General features: G+C 35.3%; 1 protein-coding gene across 8 annotated transcripts; it reads right to left on the bottom strand.

Moving 5' to 3' along the window:
- Positions 1–2,684: 2,684 nt before the first annotated feature.
- LOC125202745 (inositol-pentakisphosphate 2-kinase-like) lies at positions 2,685–10,429 on the bottom strand. Of its 8 annotated transcripts, XR_007173183.1 has the most exons (13): positions 10,308–10,429; positions 9,985–10,119; positions 9,042–9,245; positions 8,414–8,561; positions 7,914–7,960; positions 7,679–7,789; positions 6,899–7,498; positions 6,387–6,558; positions 4,984–5,050; positions 4,227–4,298; positions 4,001–4,055; positions 3,314–3,412; positions 2,692–3,053 (listed from the first exon to the last, which is right to left on the bottom strand). XR_007173183.1 is itself a non-coding variant. In XM_048101192.1 (10 exons), exons 2-9 carry the CDS (start codon positions 10,084–10,086, stop codon positions 4,255–4,257), a joined length of 1,428 nt encoding a protein of 475 aa, XP_047957149.1. In that variant the 5' UTR covers positions 10,087–10,119; positions 10,308–10,429; the 3' UTR covers positions 4,069–4,142; positions 4,227–4,254. The 8 variants fall into 8 exon arrangements, 2 of the variants coding, with proteins under 2 accessions (XP_047957149.1, XP_047957150.1); XR_007173182.1 differs by lacking the exon at positions 4,984–5,050 and having other exon boundaries at positions 2,685–3,053; positions 7,914–7,954; XR_007173180.1 differs by lacking the exon at positions 4,984–5,050 and having other exon boundaries at positions 2,687–3,053.
- Between the last annotated feature and the right edge of the window lie 6,023 nt (positions 10,430–16,452).

A 16,452-nucleotide genomic window follows, 5' to 3' on the forward strand; every position in this document is an offset into this window, starting at 1 on the left:
CCCTCACAAAGCTATTTTTTTTTCTCGTATTTATGGTGGCATATAGGCCTGTCAAAATGGATAGCGGGTATTGGATATCCAAAATCCAATTTTTCGGATTTCGGATCGGGTATTGAGAATTTTGGGTTTTCGGGTATCGGATTATCCGATACCCGATCGGGTATACCCGAATTATCCGATTTTTTTATAAATTAATAAATAGTGTATTAATTCTAGGCCCATTTTTACAAACCCAATTTCTGCTTTATATTCTTAATTGAATTCTAATTTTTAAAATTTTAAGTAATTAAATATTATGGTTTTTAGTTTTTAAGAGTCACTGCAGATAGACCTGACATGCCTCCCTCCCATCTCCTACTCTCGCCTGCACCTCCCTCCGCCCGCCGCCGACGCCGTCTCCTCTCCCAGCGCCACCTCCGTCTCCTATCCCAGCACCGGCCGTAACGAGCTCTCCTCTACTGCCCAGTCGCAGCCCGTCTCCTCTCCCAGCGCCGCCGCCCTCTACCTCCGTTAGCTCGTCCACCAGTGAAGATAAATACGTGATCAATTTTTTATTGCAGAAATACTACGACACACTATTCTAGTAATTTAGATTATAAGAAGCATTCTTTATACATGTAGCAAATATACTAGCAAAAGTTTGTAGTTAATATTTTTAAAAAAATCAAAAATAAAATTGAAATTGGGACTGGATACCCGATTATTCGGGACTGGATACCCAAGTCGGGTATCCGAAATCAAAATCGGATCGGGTATCGAGTACTAAAATTTGGGAAATTCGGGATCTAGTACCCGAATTTTTTGGATCGGGTATCCGCGGATACCCGATTTGACAGGCCTAGTGGCATATTTTAAAATAGTAGTATATGATTAAATATTAATCCCATATTTATGGTGGCATATTTTAAAATGCTAGTATATAATTAAATATTAATCCTCGTCACAAAGCTATTTTTTTCTCATATTTATGGTACTTGATTATATTGGCATATTTTTTTGAAAGAGCATATGATCAATCCCCGTCACAAAGCTATCATATCACATGTATGCTAAATATCGTTTGATGATACAAGAAATAATATTTTTTTTATTTTACAATTTGTTCCTTGTCTCCTATTTTCAAATTTAACATATATATACTCCTTCCATCTTAAAAAAATAAGAATATATGAAATGGCACAGTAATAAATGCATAAATGGTAAAGTAAAAGGAAATAGAAGAAGATAGTTAAAATAGTATTAGTGGATAGTGGGGTCCATATTATTATTACATGTGTTTAATGGTGAGCACTATTGGTATAAATTATAAATAAATTGATATATATGGGTAATGAGTTGGGGTAAACTTTCCATAAATAATACTCTCTCTGTCCCATAAAAAAATGTGCACTTTTCATTTTCGTCCGTCCCACAAAAATATGTGCATTCCATTTTTGAAAATTTATATCAATTTAATAATATAAGCCCATTATCCACTAGCACTACTTTAACTACCATTCTCCTCCTCTCTATCATTCTCCTCCTCTCTATGACTTTGCCATACTTTTCTCCTTATCTCTCTTACTTTACTAATTTTGTCTTAATTCTCGTGTCATACTCATTGCCCATATTTTTATGGGATGGAGGGAGTAATAAGTTATTTTATGAGACGAATGGAAAAGGAAAGTGACTCTATTTTTGGGAGGGAGAGAGTATACCTTATAAAAATCAATTTCTACGTATAAAAAATAAATTTTTTATAATAATTTATTTTTTAAATAAAATAAAAGTATAATTTTGCAATGGCTCATAATTAAAGTTAGATGAATTAGTTAAAAACTATAAATTTGTAGTGTACAGTCCTTCAAAAATAGAGAAGTAAATGTTGCATTGTTTGAGAGAGTGTCTTATAGATAGTTTTTCAATTCCAATATTGTTTGTGAGTTTAGACTTGTGACAATTAGTTTTGCATTCAGAAGAAAAAACTCACTTTCTATATAAACTAGTTTCACACCCATGCCATGCCCGGTACATTTTATTTTATTTGATCGAATTTAAATTGTTTAATAAATAAAATTTAATAAATTTTGAAATAAAGTAACATGGACACACATGTTGATTTGAACATTGTTGGATCTCTGGTATAAATAAAAGTGGTCATATATAAACAAATATATAATTTATTTTAAAAATTATTGTTTAATTATGTTAACAAACGTTACTATTATATATATAGGGGAGCATTAAGGTCCTTACACCCCTTTAGTTGTTATACACAAAACAAATCACAACCATATAATAGATGGATTTGATGGATATAATTTAAAACACTCGATCTACATTATTCGGCCATTTTCGTACAATATCGAAGCAAAATTGGCATAACAATGATTTACAGAATCTGTTTTGAACTACATATCCACAATTTCCGTCATTCTAATTAAAATTGGCTACACACATTCCCTCTCTCAGTATTACCTCACTTTTTCGTCTCCCTCACATTCTCTCTCTGAAACCCTACTCTCCCCAAATGATACACATACCTTAGTGGTTTGGAGTGGAAATGTGTTACTACTAAGTTGTGTCAGACTCCCTTTGTCCCATGATAGATAACACTTTCTTTTTTAGTTTTTATCATAAAAGATGATGTCACATTTTCTCTTTTGAAAAATATTCTCTCTCAAATCAATATGTATAAAATTATATTATCTCTCACCACTTAAACAAACAATATCTCCTAAAATCTCGTGTCATCATCCAAGTGTGACATCTATTATGGGACGGATGGAGTACTTTGCACCATGAGTCACTTGGTTCAACGCACTTATACAGTGTCATCAAATATTAAACCTAAAATTCAGCACCATATTGCCCTTCGAAACTACTGACATATCGGACAATGATCTTTCCTTATTACTGACATATGCAAAAGTACTTCAAAAATAGAACAAGTGTGATAATACAGTTTGGGTGTATCAAGGAATGGAATATCTAATGAATATGAGTGTTTCATAATTGTGTTATAAACATTGAGCATCTTCATATCATGGGGCGATAGTTATAATAGGCTTTGCCTGTAACATACATGAAGTCACATTACTAGCATGTTAAGGGGATTTTACACATCTTATAAGATATTTGGAGAGCTTATAAACTGTCAAAGTGTTAGAACAATCTAACCTAGCTTGTGAGTTAGAAAGAAAATCGTATTACAAGAAAGAGAGAATTATTAATCAATGGGAAATGGAAACAGAATGCATCTTTCTTCTAATTTTTTTCACGATTGAGAGTATCAACAGTTAGAATTTGTATGCTACTGAAATTTCATACATACCATTTTCGTGAAGCGCAGAGGATTATTGCCACGACTAATTGGTACCATCCATTTATAGAGGAGCTTCTCTTCAGTTTGTGGCTTTCAACTTAAATGTGTCTGCACCTCAAACAAAATAGAGTAGAACTACTCACGTCACTTTTCTAATAAATAAGAGCTAAATCCATCACAAAATTACAAAAGAAGCATGTTTGACTGAGCTTAAAATTAATACAGCATTTAGGACCTTATAAGCTCTTGAAAAGTGTGTGGAAAAAAATAAGCTCTCAAATAGCTTATAAGAAGTAAAATAAGTTCCAGTAACTTATAACTTCCCGAAAATGTAAGTTCCTCATCCTCGTCTTATTTTTTATAGTTAATTTACAAAAAACCCTACTATATTTTTTCAATAGAAACCATTCCCATTTCCCCTTTTCTGATTCTCTATATCTATCTCTCTATCTATCAGATATCTATGTCTAACTACAACTTCTGTCTCTTAACTCTCAGTTCTCTGTCTAACTTATGAGCTTAACTTTTCAAATACTTTGTCAACTTATAAGCTCCTTAGATTACATCTTATAAGATCTTGGGAGCTTATAAGCTGTCTAAAATACGCTTAGCCAAACACCCTCTAAATTTCAGATAAACTTATATAATCTGGAGAAGTACTGGGCAATGTCAAAGTAGAGAGACAGAGAGAGAGACCTTTTTGAACTCATCAAAATGAACTGTGTGGCCAGTCATGTCGGCATGCCATAACCTTGTCAAAGGGGGGTACATTTTGATATTAGTTCACAATCAGACGGACAGACCCTTGATGTGCAGTATCAGCATCACTAGCTACTTGCTTACCAATGCAAAGGCAAAATGTGAAGACAAACTATAATATTTATAGAAACAAAACAATACATGATAATGGGTAAAACCTCACCTTATCCTCAGGTTTAAAGTGGCTGTAGTCAGAAAATTGATCTAAGAAATCCAGGAAGTCTGCAAAAAAATCCTGAAAAAAAAAATCCTGAAAAGAGAATGCTTCCGACCAACCAACCAACGCCATAGGAAAACAACAAAGAGAAAACAGAAGATAAAGAATTGCAGCAGGCCACATGCAAATTCTGAAGGGATTAGAAACTAATAAATGGCTATGTTCAAGGGTGGCCATTCTTTTAGCATAATAAATGTATATTAGAAAATGTAACCCTAATGAAATTTGCTTGGAAGTACTGTATGTCTATGTGTCAAAAGCAATATCTTTTTCCAGCTGTCTATAAATGAGAAAGAAGTTTTTCAATCAAATGGTACACTCCACCGACCTGAGCACTGAAAATATGCAAAGGAAGATTAAATAAACCCTAATTTGATAGAGTGGGCATGAATGTCAAGCTGATTGCTGGCTGTTTACACAATTTCAGGTAGGCATGAAGACTGAGTGTAGCTTAGAACAAAATTACAACAACAAGATTGGTACACTTCAAGTTAATGAGAACAAGAATTTTCATGAAGTCTACACGTTACAGATAGAATTACATTCCAGATTCAGTTACTGGTTGAGGTTAAGTTTTGGTCTAGAGAGCACACGAGGAGCAATCATCTTCTAGTGAGCCATATTCCAATTAACATCTCAGTCCAAATCGAACTTCATAACTTAATTGCTGATGGACTGGAAGATACTGAAGTAATTGACAAACCCTTTCTTCATAGAAAAGAAAGCTGATCTATATCTTTCTTTTAAGCTCCTCAATCAATTTGTCATTTCTGCAAAAGCATGATACACCACACATTTACAGGATCCCAAAGATAAGAAAGAGAAAGCAAATGATAAATATGTAAAGACAAAGCATAAGTATACCACAATCCAATCACATGCATTGCCACATTTTTTTATTTTTCCAACGTGAAAAGGTAGAAGAGTCTAAATGCAGTATAGTAGTCAAACTCTAGCAACCTTACTATTCAGTTTTGTGATAATACGGTCAACTCTCAAATATGAATGTACCACAATCCAATCACACTACAGACACCGCTATTTGATGGACAGTGATCCTTTCCCTTGATTTATGCATTGATGGAGAAGATTGATTATTTTCTCAATGATATAGGTTGATCATTTCCTTTTATTTCATTTCCCACAAACATAACTAGGAAAACTGAATACGACAAAGTGTAGCATTTGCAATACTTGGTTGTAGAGATTTGGAAATGGAAATGATGCACTCTTAATATGTTGAAACTGCTTCGGTTGAAGACTTCCATTAACAAATGGTGAAGGATTTATAAACTAGAGCTGCACTTGTATGCCCACTACATTCCATACTCACAAAAGTCACACTTGGATGATGGCACGGGATTTTAATTTTAGGAGAGATTTTTTAGTTTGTTAAATAGAGAGAGAGAGAGAGTAGTTGAATGCATTAATGGGGTGAGAAAAAAAGGTAATTGAAGTAATAATGAAGAGAGAGATAAGGTGAATGAGTGCATTAATTAGTATTTTCCAAAAAAAGGAAAGTGATATCTTCTGTGAAACAAACTAAAAAGGAAATTGTGACATCTACTTGAAACGGAGGGAGTACTATAATTAACACTTTAATCACTTTAATTAAAACTAAATAATCTTAATTAATATTTTAATTCATAATTGGTATTTAAGGCAGCGCACACCAGACGCTCACGCTGACACAAGTCTTTCTCTATAAACTAACAAGGCCGCACGCTAACATAAATTTGAAACTGTATCTTGAAAGTCGCTGAGAACTAGTCAAGGAGCAAATATGGGTCAAAATTCTCTTTTTATGGTGCGTTGTTTGACCTAGATACTAAATACAACTCCACAGGCCAAAGTCAGGCGCAAACTCAGATGGATAGGTGTTTAGACAGAGATCAGACGGGGAAGGAGAAGCATGAAGCCATATATATCTTCAGCAACAAAGTTCAAATTATTGGTTCATAACCCAAAGTTTGAGTTTTACAAATTTTCAAAAGGCGAAACACATATTTAGGTCGATGTGCTTTTACTGGGTCATTGTACTACTAGGCAAACATTAATAGTATAGGAACCTCAAGTTATGGTTTGCCTGAAAAAGAAAGAACTTACCACCATTTTTAACACTGGTGCACGCGTTCAGTGACTCATGGGTTGTCTCATCACAATCAAGCACATCTGTATCTTTTAACATCTGGACATAGTAGTTGACTATTTGTTGATCCAGCTCATAGTAATATTCCATTTTCTTCAATGGTTTCATGTCCAGGTCAATGAAAAATGCCTATGAGATTGTAAAGGAATTTGGTCAGATAAGAACAATAACATGCAAAACAATAATAAGTTAATACAAAAATGGACATGAAGATTTAATTCCGAAATTATATTTCCATGTGTCGGTAACTAACTTCACAGTTCACAGAGTGTATCTCATAAACAAGTAACAAGAACTTTATACATAAAGCTAGAACCAGAAGGAAGTCCGTGCTTCTAATCACATAGCATGAAAAGACATAAAAGTGTTATTGTTAATAACTTTTTTTCCCGGAGTTTAACAAGTTCATGATTCTATATCACAAACAAAATAATTATAATAACATACAGAAGGATAAATTGGTGTCCACCTTGTAACAAAAGGTTTGCTTGCTTGCTTCCAGAAAGACAGCACGATGTGGAGACTCCTCATCCATATTTATTTTGGGCTTAAAACTAATCATCATACTTAAGTCCTTTGCTGTGGCTGATATCAAGTAATCCCTCACAATTTTCACTTTATCATCCCTTTGCATTGAATGAATTGATGAATATCTTGCTGAGAATCTTTTTCCACCTATTTTCCGACAGACCACGCAAGGCTGAGAAATAATGTCATAGTAGGCATGAATTGCACCTTCTATATCAATAGCATCAAGCTTCTGTACTTCAAGAAGCCGATTCAACAAGCCAGACTTATAAATAGTTTCAGTGAGAAGATCCACTAAACCCTTGATGTGCATCCCATCCTTTGCTGAAATAACATGTTTAAGTCCATCATGGAATGATTGAGCAACCGCAGAACTAGTGCTGTCTGCAGTGCCCCCCATGCCTCCAAAAATAATCGAACCATTTAAGAAAACTCGAAAATTATTCTGAGGTGTAAGAAAGAGGCCTTTAAATGCTCTTTGTATTCTATCCTTGGATCCAGAAAACAAATCTAGAGGATCATATTGACTTATTTGAGATATCTGCATTGAAAAATCCCTTCAGTTATGCTCAAAGAAACAATTCTGTAAGTAAAAATTATCTCATAGTCTATGAAATATAAAAGTCTCATATCATTGATAAGAGTCAAAATGCTGCAAGCAGACATCGATAATGAAAATCTATTTCCAGGAAATGAATAAGGTTAGGCATTTAGGCATTACCTTTCGTTGATGTAATTTTAGAGCTTGGTGCATCTTAAATCGAGTAAGTCTCTTTTTAACTGCATTTCCCTCAGCTATAAATTCTGAGGTAGGAAGAAATCCGCCTTTGGGCTGTTTTGCAGAATAAGAGAAAAAGTGAGAAAATGTAATAAAAGCCTAAATAAAGTGTTCAAGGAAGTAGGTATCCGTAGAAGAGTTACAATGCACATAAGTAGGATAAACACTAGGAAAGCACCTTTATCTCAACAGACACACAGAAATCCTCTTTGAGAGAACCTGAAGCTGAAAGAAAGACTATGATCAACACATTGTAGTCCAACTATTAGGAACTCGCATGCAAGTATATCATCATTAATCTCAGTTGTTGAGAGCTGATATGCATCAATTAGTGAATAGTGGTCTTTGATAGATAATCTATTATGGCTACTGAGTTCATTGGGCTAAATTACATAGATAAAACTAGCATGTCAAACATAAAATTTTGCATTCCAGCAAAATATCCACAACTGTCCTAATTTGTCCCACACTACACCCTACCATTAGAAATCCATGACTCAACATCAGAGAATAATTTATGTGAAGAAATTCTAGCAACGGCCACAATACAAAGAAGATATGCGCCAAATCCGCCCAAGCAAAGCATAAACTGAAATTCAGATTCAGTAGTTCATCTTTGATCTGAGAAACAAAAGAAATGGCTTTATCTATCCAAACAAACTTGGCATGAATCTATACCATGAGGAAACACTGAATGATCAGTAATTAGAAGAGCCGAGTCACGAAGGGGATTAACTCTGGCAGCATCAACACGCCATGATGGACGCTGGCAAAGAACCTTGTTGTCAACTGCCTCCAAAAATTCTCTTGACACAAGAACATGGATCTGCAGCAAGTTGTATACAAATTTCTATGTTTCAGTTACATTATAAACAAAGATCTTTGTCTTTAAATTGAAAATAAAATGCCTCACTTCTCCATGTGAAGCCAAGTCACCAACCCATTACTCTTCAAAGTGTGCTTAGTTGAAATAACTAAAAATTGAATTTTAATATGTATATCCGTTATGGCCTAGAATCAAAGGAATCATCATGAAACCATATAAAACGCCCAATTAAAGAAGTAAAAACACATCAACTAATAATATTTTTTTACAACATAAAAAAAAAACTTGGATTGTAAACTCAGTACATGTACTGACATACATGTGTTGGACAAAAAAGATAGCAAACATAATGAGCACAGAGATATTATTACTAAAAACACTAATAAGATTCTTGAGTAAGTAGAACCATGGACATGATATTATACACGACAGGGGAAAAGGGCAATTTTCGCTCCAAAATTTTCTAGAAGAATATCTTACCCCTGCATCAACATGCTCTGATCCCAAGAGTGGGCACATTACTTTCTGCACATAAACATGCTCCGCAATTTCCTTTGTAGGTGCTGAAACTATACCTTCAAATTTTCCCCACAAGAGGGATTCATGGTTCACTAGAGCTGAATGACCATTCTCACATTCACGCCTATCATTTGAAACTTTTTGTATCCTTAAAACCTTTCCAACCTAGATGCATGAGAGAAAAGTAAATGCGATTAGACATTTGTACAGAAATGTAGCATCTCAGTATCAAGATACAATATACGGATATATTTGATGTCTCTATTTACATCTTAAGTGATAGGATTGAGTATCTCGTTCCTTAGATTATTCTTCTTAAGTTCTTCTACTCTTGAAAGGACTCAAAATCTCAAATAGTGGCTACTTTTATCAAACAAGAGATTTACCTTTTTGATTCATAAAATAAGTCGTATAGCCTCTTTCATGCACATAAGTCCAATATATACACACTTTTATTCACTTCAAACAAGAGTTCGTTTACATTCTACTTATTTCATCCATTACAAGTAATGATGGTGAACCATAGTTTTAATGAGGGGAACTTCCAGCAAGCTTAAGTTGAGGAAAACATTCAAAAAATGTAAAAGATAGAAATGCATGTATAGTGACTTCATCGTTTTTATTTTTGACTAGTGGCAGTGGAGTTACACCAAAAAGATGTTAATATTTTGCACAGATGAAATCTTTTTACAAGGGTGCAAGATAGAGTTTATTCCATTTCTCCCCTCAGCTAGATTTAAATAGTTTAAAAATACAAAACAACCAAAATCAATCCTATTCCCAGAGACGAGTTTAAATATAAGATAAGATAATTGTCCACATTTATTTACTTACCATTTTCATGTTACCAAACCTTAAAAATGTCAAACTCTAGCAATCAACTTTAAAAGAGAGAGAGTTGTACGAAATGAGGAGAGCTTCCACAATAAGCAAGAACAAGATTCACAGCTCCTTCTCCTCTGTAAGTCCATTCCTCTGCATCTTTCGCTTGCAATTTTGCAGCCATCCACTTGAGTCAAAATAAACAAGCACTTGTTTCCTGTTACAATTTTGCACATCACTTTAAAGTTGGTTTCGACTTCCGACTACTCAAATTACGAAGAAATAGGCTTTCTCTAAATGAATAGAAATAGCATGCATTATGTTTCAATCAATTAGATCACCCAAATTAAAACAATTTTAGTTTTGGATTCGATTAACTCAACGGAGATTATATACGAAACCTACCGTGAGAGTGTGGCGGCCGCCGTGAGCGTCGGCGACCTGTGAATCGAGTAAATCTAACTGAGAAGGGTGAGGATTTATTAGGGGTTTAGAGGGCCCATTTTCTTGAGCTTTCAGTTTTGGATTCCCTTCCCACTCTTGATGGACTACAATTGTCGTGCATGCAATTGCAAATTGTGTGCGTCAAGATTTGGCTCTACTTTGGTTAGGATAACATAAAGATTCGTCATTACGAATACTAATTTATTATGCTCGTTCTTAATCGAATATGAGGGTGACTATAATTTTATTTTATAAATTAATTGTATTTTGTGTTCCATTTGTTTCATCGTTGATTGAGTCATTTTTTTTATTTAAATTTTTTTTAAGATATTTGGGCCATTATTATTTTTCATATTAACTAATTCTCCATCTTACTTTTTATTCTATCTCCATCTCTCTTACTTTATTCATCATTTACTTAACTTACTATTCTTTGTATCTGTGCTGAAAAAAAAGTGTTTCTATTAACAAGGAATGGAAAGAATATCTAAAAGCTAGGTCAAGTGCCAAAATTATGGAACCTCAAGAAGGAAAATTTTGAATTTAGGAACTATCTGGATATAAAGTTCTTTAAAAAAGAATAGCATATCTTTCCATTAATTACTCCTACTTCCTATGTTTCATTAGTGTTGGAATATATTCCTTTTTAGGATCCACCCAAATAAGGGAAAAAGACCCGCCCAAATAAGGGCCACATCCAAGCGAGTTAGAGTGCTCCACCGGGTCGTGTACTTCTATGTACCCAAAGTCCACCCACATATAGATAGACATGTTCACGGTTCGTAAACTGACGGTTCCGATTTTGGAAAATGTGGAACCAGAACCCAACCATGAGGCTATTTCACGATTTCAGTTTCGGTTCGAAAAGCGGTGGTCCCAGTTCCGATTCCAAACCGCCGGTTTTTGTACGGTTCCTCGCAGTTTCGGTTCGGTTTGGCGGTTTTCATTTTTTTTTTGCTATGTAATTTGGAATTTTGGACTTATACAATAAATTGGAACAAGCCAATGGATAGTTTAAATTGAAATAAGACGAATAAGGTGAAAATCATATCAATTTTATTGAATTTCAGTTGTAACGGACAACAATACATTACAATTGTCAATACATATACAACAATGTGATATAATTTACAAGTGTCGTCGGAACATAAATAAAACAACCATGAAATGGGGGGAAAAAGGAAAAAATTGAAAAGGGCTTAAGCTCAACTTAAACTTTCAAAGTTAAACTTTTCAAATTTAAGTTGAGTTGCCTACGTATCCATAATTTTATTGAGGAATCAAAGCCCACGTAGTTCTCTTACCTTGCTTACCTTTTTGGTCGGCCGTGCTCGCCGTTCACCGTCCCCCCCCCCTCATTGATATTGTTGAGCGCCCTCACTTCCGACCTCGTCATCGGTGGAAAAGTCTTCACCATCACGCTCTACACGGAAGTCGAAATCCTGCTCTTGTGCTCTCATGTCCGCCTTTGCCCAATCATCAAGTAACATGTGACTTCCATGTTTTTGGCGGAGAGATTGCTCTTTTTGTCGTCTAGGACAAAACCGTCGACACTAAAAGCTTGCTCAACGGCGATGGTGGAAGCAGGAACGACAAAAATATCCTTAGCCATTATCGAGAGTATCGGAAACTCTTTGTCATGTGTTCCCCACCAATCAAGGACGTCAATTTGTTGAGTAGGAGGACCTTCATCTTGAAAAATAATATTGCGCGATTACAAATATATATCTAACTCACCAATAGCTCTAGTCCTATTGGTTGTAGCACCGTATAGATCTTGTAATTGTGATACTACGTCTGGATCAATCATGACATTGCTATAGTTCCCGCCACCAAAATTAAATGTAGAAGGACTAGAAGCAACACGTACCTGGTGAGTGGTATTGTACCACATTTCATATTCCGCGTAGAGAGCACAAAGTGCACTATCTAACCTGATGGGTTTGGTGCCCCTTGCACAGCGGAAGACTTGTACAAAACAAATAAATCAGATACAGATCTATTTGACCGATTATGCGATTAATCAATTCACATATTAAACAGATAATTGCATGCTAGAACGCAAATAATCCATGTAAATAATCCATGCTTAGAAAATATAAATCCTAAACATGATTTCTACGGTTTAGATTTACCAATTTTGATTCTCCAAAGAATCGTCGATTGCTCGCGCCTTCTCCACGTGATGATCTTCAATACTAGACCACGGATCTTCTCTTTGGTTCCCGAACTGTATTCCGATATCATTGTGGGCTGATCTCACCGGGATACTAGGACGTAAATAAAAAAAACAGAAAAATCGATTTCACGGAGGAGAGCTGGAGAGAAAAAAATCGTCCCCTTCTTTGTGATGGAGTGGACAAAAATTTTAAGAAAATAATAAGGTGTATTTTCTGTCTCCTTTATTCTCCTATTTATATTAAGTTCCTATTGGGCTCAGACAGGGATCTATGGAAGGTTTGGATATGAGCTCACCCCAATTAGCTTTTTACTAATTAAATTGAATCCACAATTTAATACAAGCTTATATTGGAATATTACGAGTAGCCACTACAGAAGTAATATTGACCTCCCCATCCAAATCCGAAATTACAAGTAATCCGGGTTTCAGTTGTTTATATTATTTATTTCCTACGCTTAAGATATAAATGTCCATTAATTAATTAATGTCTGCTATGTACTTAATTAATTAACATCTTATTAATTCCAAGAGTAGACTTAACAAGAAACACTTATTTATTATTCATAGAGTAATAAAACTTCAACTGGCCAGTTTTCCAAATAATAAAACCTTGTTCGAGCTCCTCTTGAGGACATTATCAAACGAGACTCACCTCGTGCACGATTCAACATAATAGAAATCCTAGCACCGCTAGATATTAATCACCACAACCCAATATATCAGGATTATTGTATTGCGAAAAACCTGCACCATTTGATAAGTCAAAGTAATGCATAATCAATATTGTATGCTCAATGGTAACATATGTCGATTAAGAAATAGTATTTTATCAAGACCTAGTCTTTCAGTAGATAGCATAAAGACACATCTTGCTGTTAGATCCGTTCAGTGCTATACCACACCAACGTCATCTTATTTCAGTAAGGCTTAGAAATATGCGGACTGACATTGCAACCCTTCACGATAGGTAGCCAAAGTCTATCTAGGTTGTGAAATTCTTCTTTCTCTTTTGCAAAGCATTGCATAGAACTGACCGTGTTACCTTAAAGTGGACGACGCCCACAACCGGTCTACTAAGCAAAAGACTTAGGCTTTGTTTACTTCTTATGCATTTAAATGTTTGTAAAACATCTTATAAATGCACAAGCAAACACAATGTAATAATAATACTGATTCTATTCGTGCGAAACTGCTCGAATAATACTGAATCGGGTTAGAAGTGGATTGTAGAGTTTTCCGTATACAAGCAAGATTCTATTCGTACTCGAAACATGCTTTTCAATATACAGATATATGATTCCTAAGATAATCTCAACATTCTTTTTAGCAATCTTAAAAGGACTTAGATGCTCAGAATGTAATTAGTTTCTCTTTAATCCTTTATCTTAAAACTGGGTAGACAACCAGTTTTCCTACGCCAGATGCCAATCTTAGTTGTTTGCAACTTTTGTAGATTTCATCATCGTAGAGTACCAATAATACCATATTTAATTCACTTTCAACTTCCTTGTGCTTACAGCACTACTATGGGTAAAAGTCAAATTCCAGACATTTTACAATTTTGATAAAACACATATACTCTGATTTAGATGCATGCCTATAAACACGAAGGTCTTTATAAGCTTCATATCATGTGTTTTTTTCCCTTTATTACATACCCATTAGGATGTTCCATTTAGATGATTTCTTCAAGACTTCTATTAATAGAAAGCTGTCTTGACAATCATAATACATTCATTCTAATTTATGTAAGTTCTGATAGACAGTAGGATCGAATAAATCCTAGCACAACGATTGCGAGAAGATAATTCTCTTTGCGCATAACCTATTGTCATTGTCTAGCCATTTGAGATCCACATTTACACTTACAAAGATACTTGCTCCCACTGACTGACATAGCCTGTAGGTAGCATTGCAAGTCTTATAAAACATGTTGTCTATCTTAGATTGTAATATGGAATCTATCACCTTTTCAAAGATGATTATCCAAAGTAACTAATGCTACATTGTAGTTAAAGGAATTATGTTCAAGTTAATCTAAAACTGAATCTTATGACACTCTTAGACCCATGAACCTGTTGTGTTCCACAGGAATGCTCCCACTACGACATGGTTCCTACAATCTTAGGTACTGAAGTTGATTTTATTAGTGCAAAAGTTTCTAATGGTATGACTTCTTGGTAATTTGGAAAATATCCCACTGTTAGGCTTGTAGTTCATCTCTTGATCTTCATTGATGAACTTTTTATTAGGTCTAAATAAACCTGCAAGTATATAGAGTATATATAGTATAGCTAAAGGTTAGTACCGGATATCGAACACGGGGAAGACGAACACAAAGTGTCTATCCTCTACTAAGACTCAAATACTATCTGGAAAAACAATTGGGTTTTGAAAACTTTTGAAAAACTAAAAACAATAGAAAGCATAGATCAACTAAAAGCAGATAAATCAAGAGGAAGACAATAGAGATAAGGGAATCCCAGGGATATGTGTTCACAGTTATGGTTATACAAAATTCCCACTACAATACCCTAGCACAGTTTATACTTTGAAAGGATGAGTCACCTAGCTTATGCTCATGCGATACAAATGTTGATTACAAGATTAGGGTTGTCAATCCTAACACATAACTCCAAAAAGCTCTTAAGACCCTTGAAAAGTCCTCACTCTCAATTAACAGTGCCGTTTTAAGCAAGTTATGAAGCAAGTTATATTAAATCATACACGATTGTGTCACTCAATCATGCAGCATCAAAACTACTTAGGGAAAGAACAAAGTAAAAACAAAACGGATATTAAATAGAAAAAGGAATTTGTATAACCAAAGTCGTTACTAACACATCCCTAAAATCCTATGAGTTTAGTTACACATAATTGAATAAGCTAAAAACATAGATTGAAGGGAAGACAATTTGAACATAAAACTAAAGCAAATAAAACCCGTGGGTTGAATCCTTGTTGTTCTTGATGTTCTTGAAATTCTTCTCCAACTCCTTGCACCAATGAAGTACTCTAGGCCTTGATCTCTATGAAGTATTTTGCAATTAGAAGTTCTCTCCTTTTTGATGAAGCTTGAGGCTTTATTTATAGGGAAAATCCATGCCTTGTTGTAGAAGGAAAAAATATCCAAAATATGGTAAAACTGGGCGCAAATCTAGGGCTTCTCGGATTCGCCGCCTTTCTCCGGCCCGGCGCCGCACCTTAGCCGGCGGTCTCCGCGTTGGAGTCCAGAGAGTCTGTTCTCTTCGACGGCGGACCGCCGCACATCTTCCGGCTGTCTCCGGACGAGACTTCTCTTCCAAGCACATTTTTCCGAGGCGGACTCGCTTCATTGATCTGCCCGCCGGGCGCCGGCGGTCGCCGCACACATCCGCGGCGGTCGGCGGTCGCCGTCTGACTCCAGATTCCCAAACTTGGCGTTTTGGCTCCCTTTTTCGGCTCAATTATGCACATTTCTCACAAAACATGTTAAAATACCAAAATAGACAAAATATGCAAATAATGGACGTGTAGAGTGACTTTGACATAAAAAACGGACCAAATAATGGCCTTAAAACAGTGCAAAATCCGAGCGTATCAACTCCCCCAAACTTACATTTTTGTTTGTCCTCGAACAAAACAATAAAGACACAAGAATAGACGCACGGAATGCACAAGGACTAGATGTCATAATTGCCTCAAAAGATGGAAGAACAGTTTAAACATGTATTAACGCAATCAAATCAAGCAAGGCTTATTAGTGCACTTTCATTACTAACTCGTGGAACACCTTGAATTCAAGCTCTCGCACGTGGCAAACTTCCAAAGATGGGAAGTGTTCTCTCACTCTCAAAGTGTATAAGGATAATGTGTACATAAGCACTCAAATCATGCATCATGCAAAGTTTACCATAGGCTTGCTCAAAGTCTACTCCCTCATCT

The sequence above is a fragment of the Salvia hispanica genome, chromosome 1 (genome assembly GCF_023119035.1).
Source record: "Salvia hispanica cultivar TCC Black 2014 chromosome 1, UniMelb_Shisp_WGS_1.0, whole genome shotgun sequence".
Taxonomy (NCBI): domain Eukaryota; kingdom Viridiplantae; phylum Streptophyta; class Magnoliopsida; order Lamiales; family Lamiaceae; genus Salvia; species Salvia hispanica.

Coding starts and splice junctions, on each gene's coding strand:
- LOC125202745 (XM_048101192.1), bottom strand. CDS start 10,086: ATGGCTGCAAAATTGCAAGCGAAAGATGCAGAGGAATGGACTTACAGA. Junction 7,961..8,413: donor TCATTCAGTGTTTCCTCATG/GTATAGATTCAT, acceptor TCTTTCTTTCAG/CTTCAGGTTCTCTCAAAGAG. Junction 4,299..6,386: donor CACCAGTGTTAAAAATGGTG/GTAAGTTCTTTC, acceptor TTTTTTTTTCAG/GATTTTTTTGCAGACTTCCT.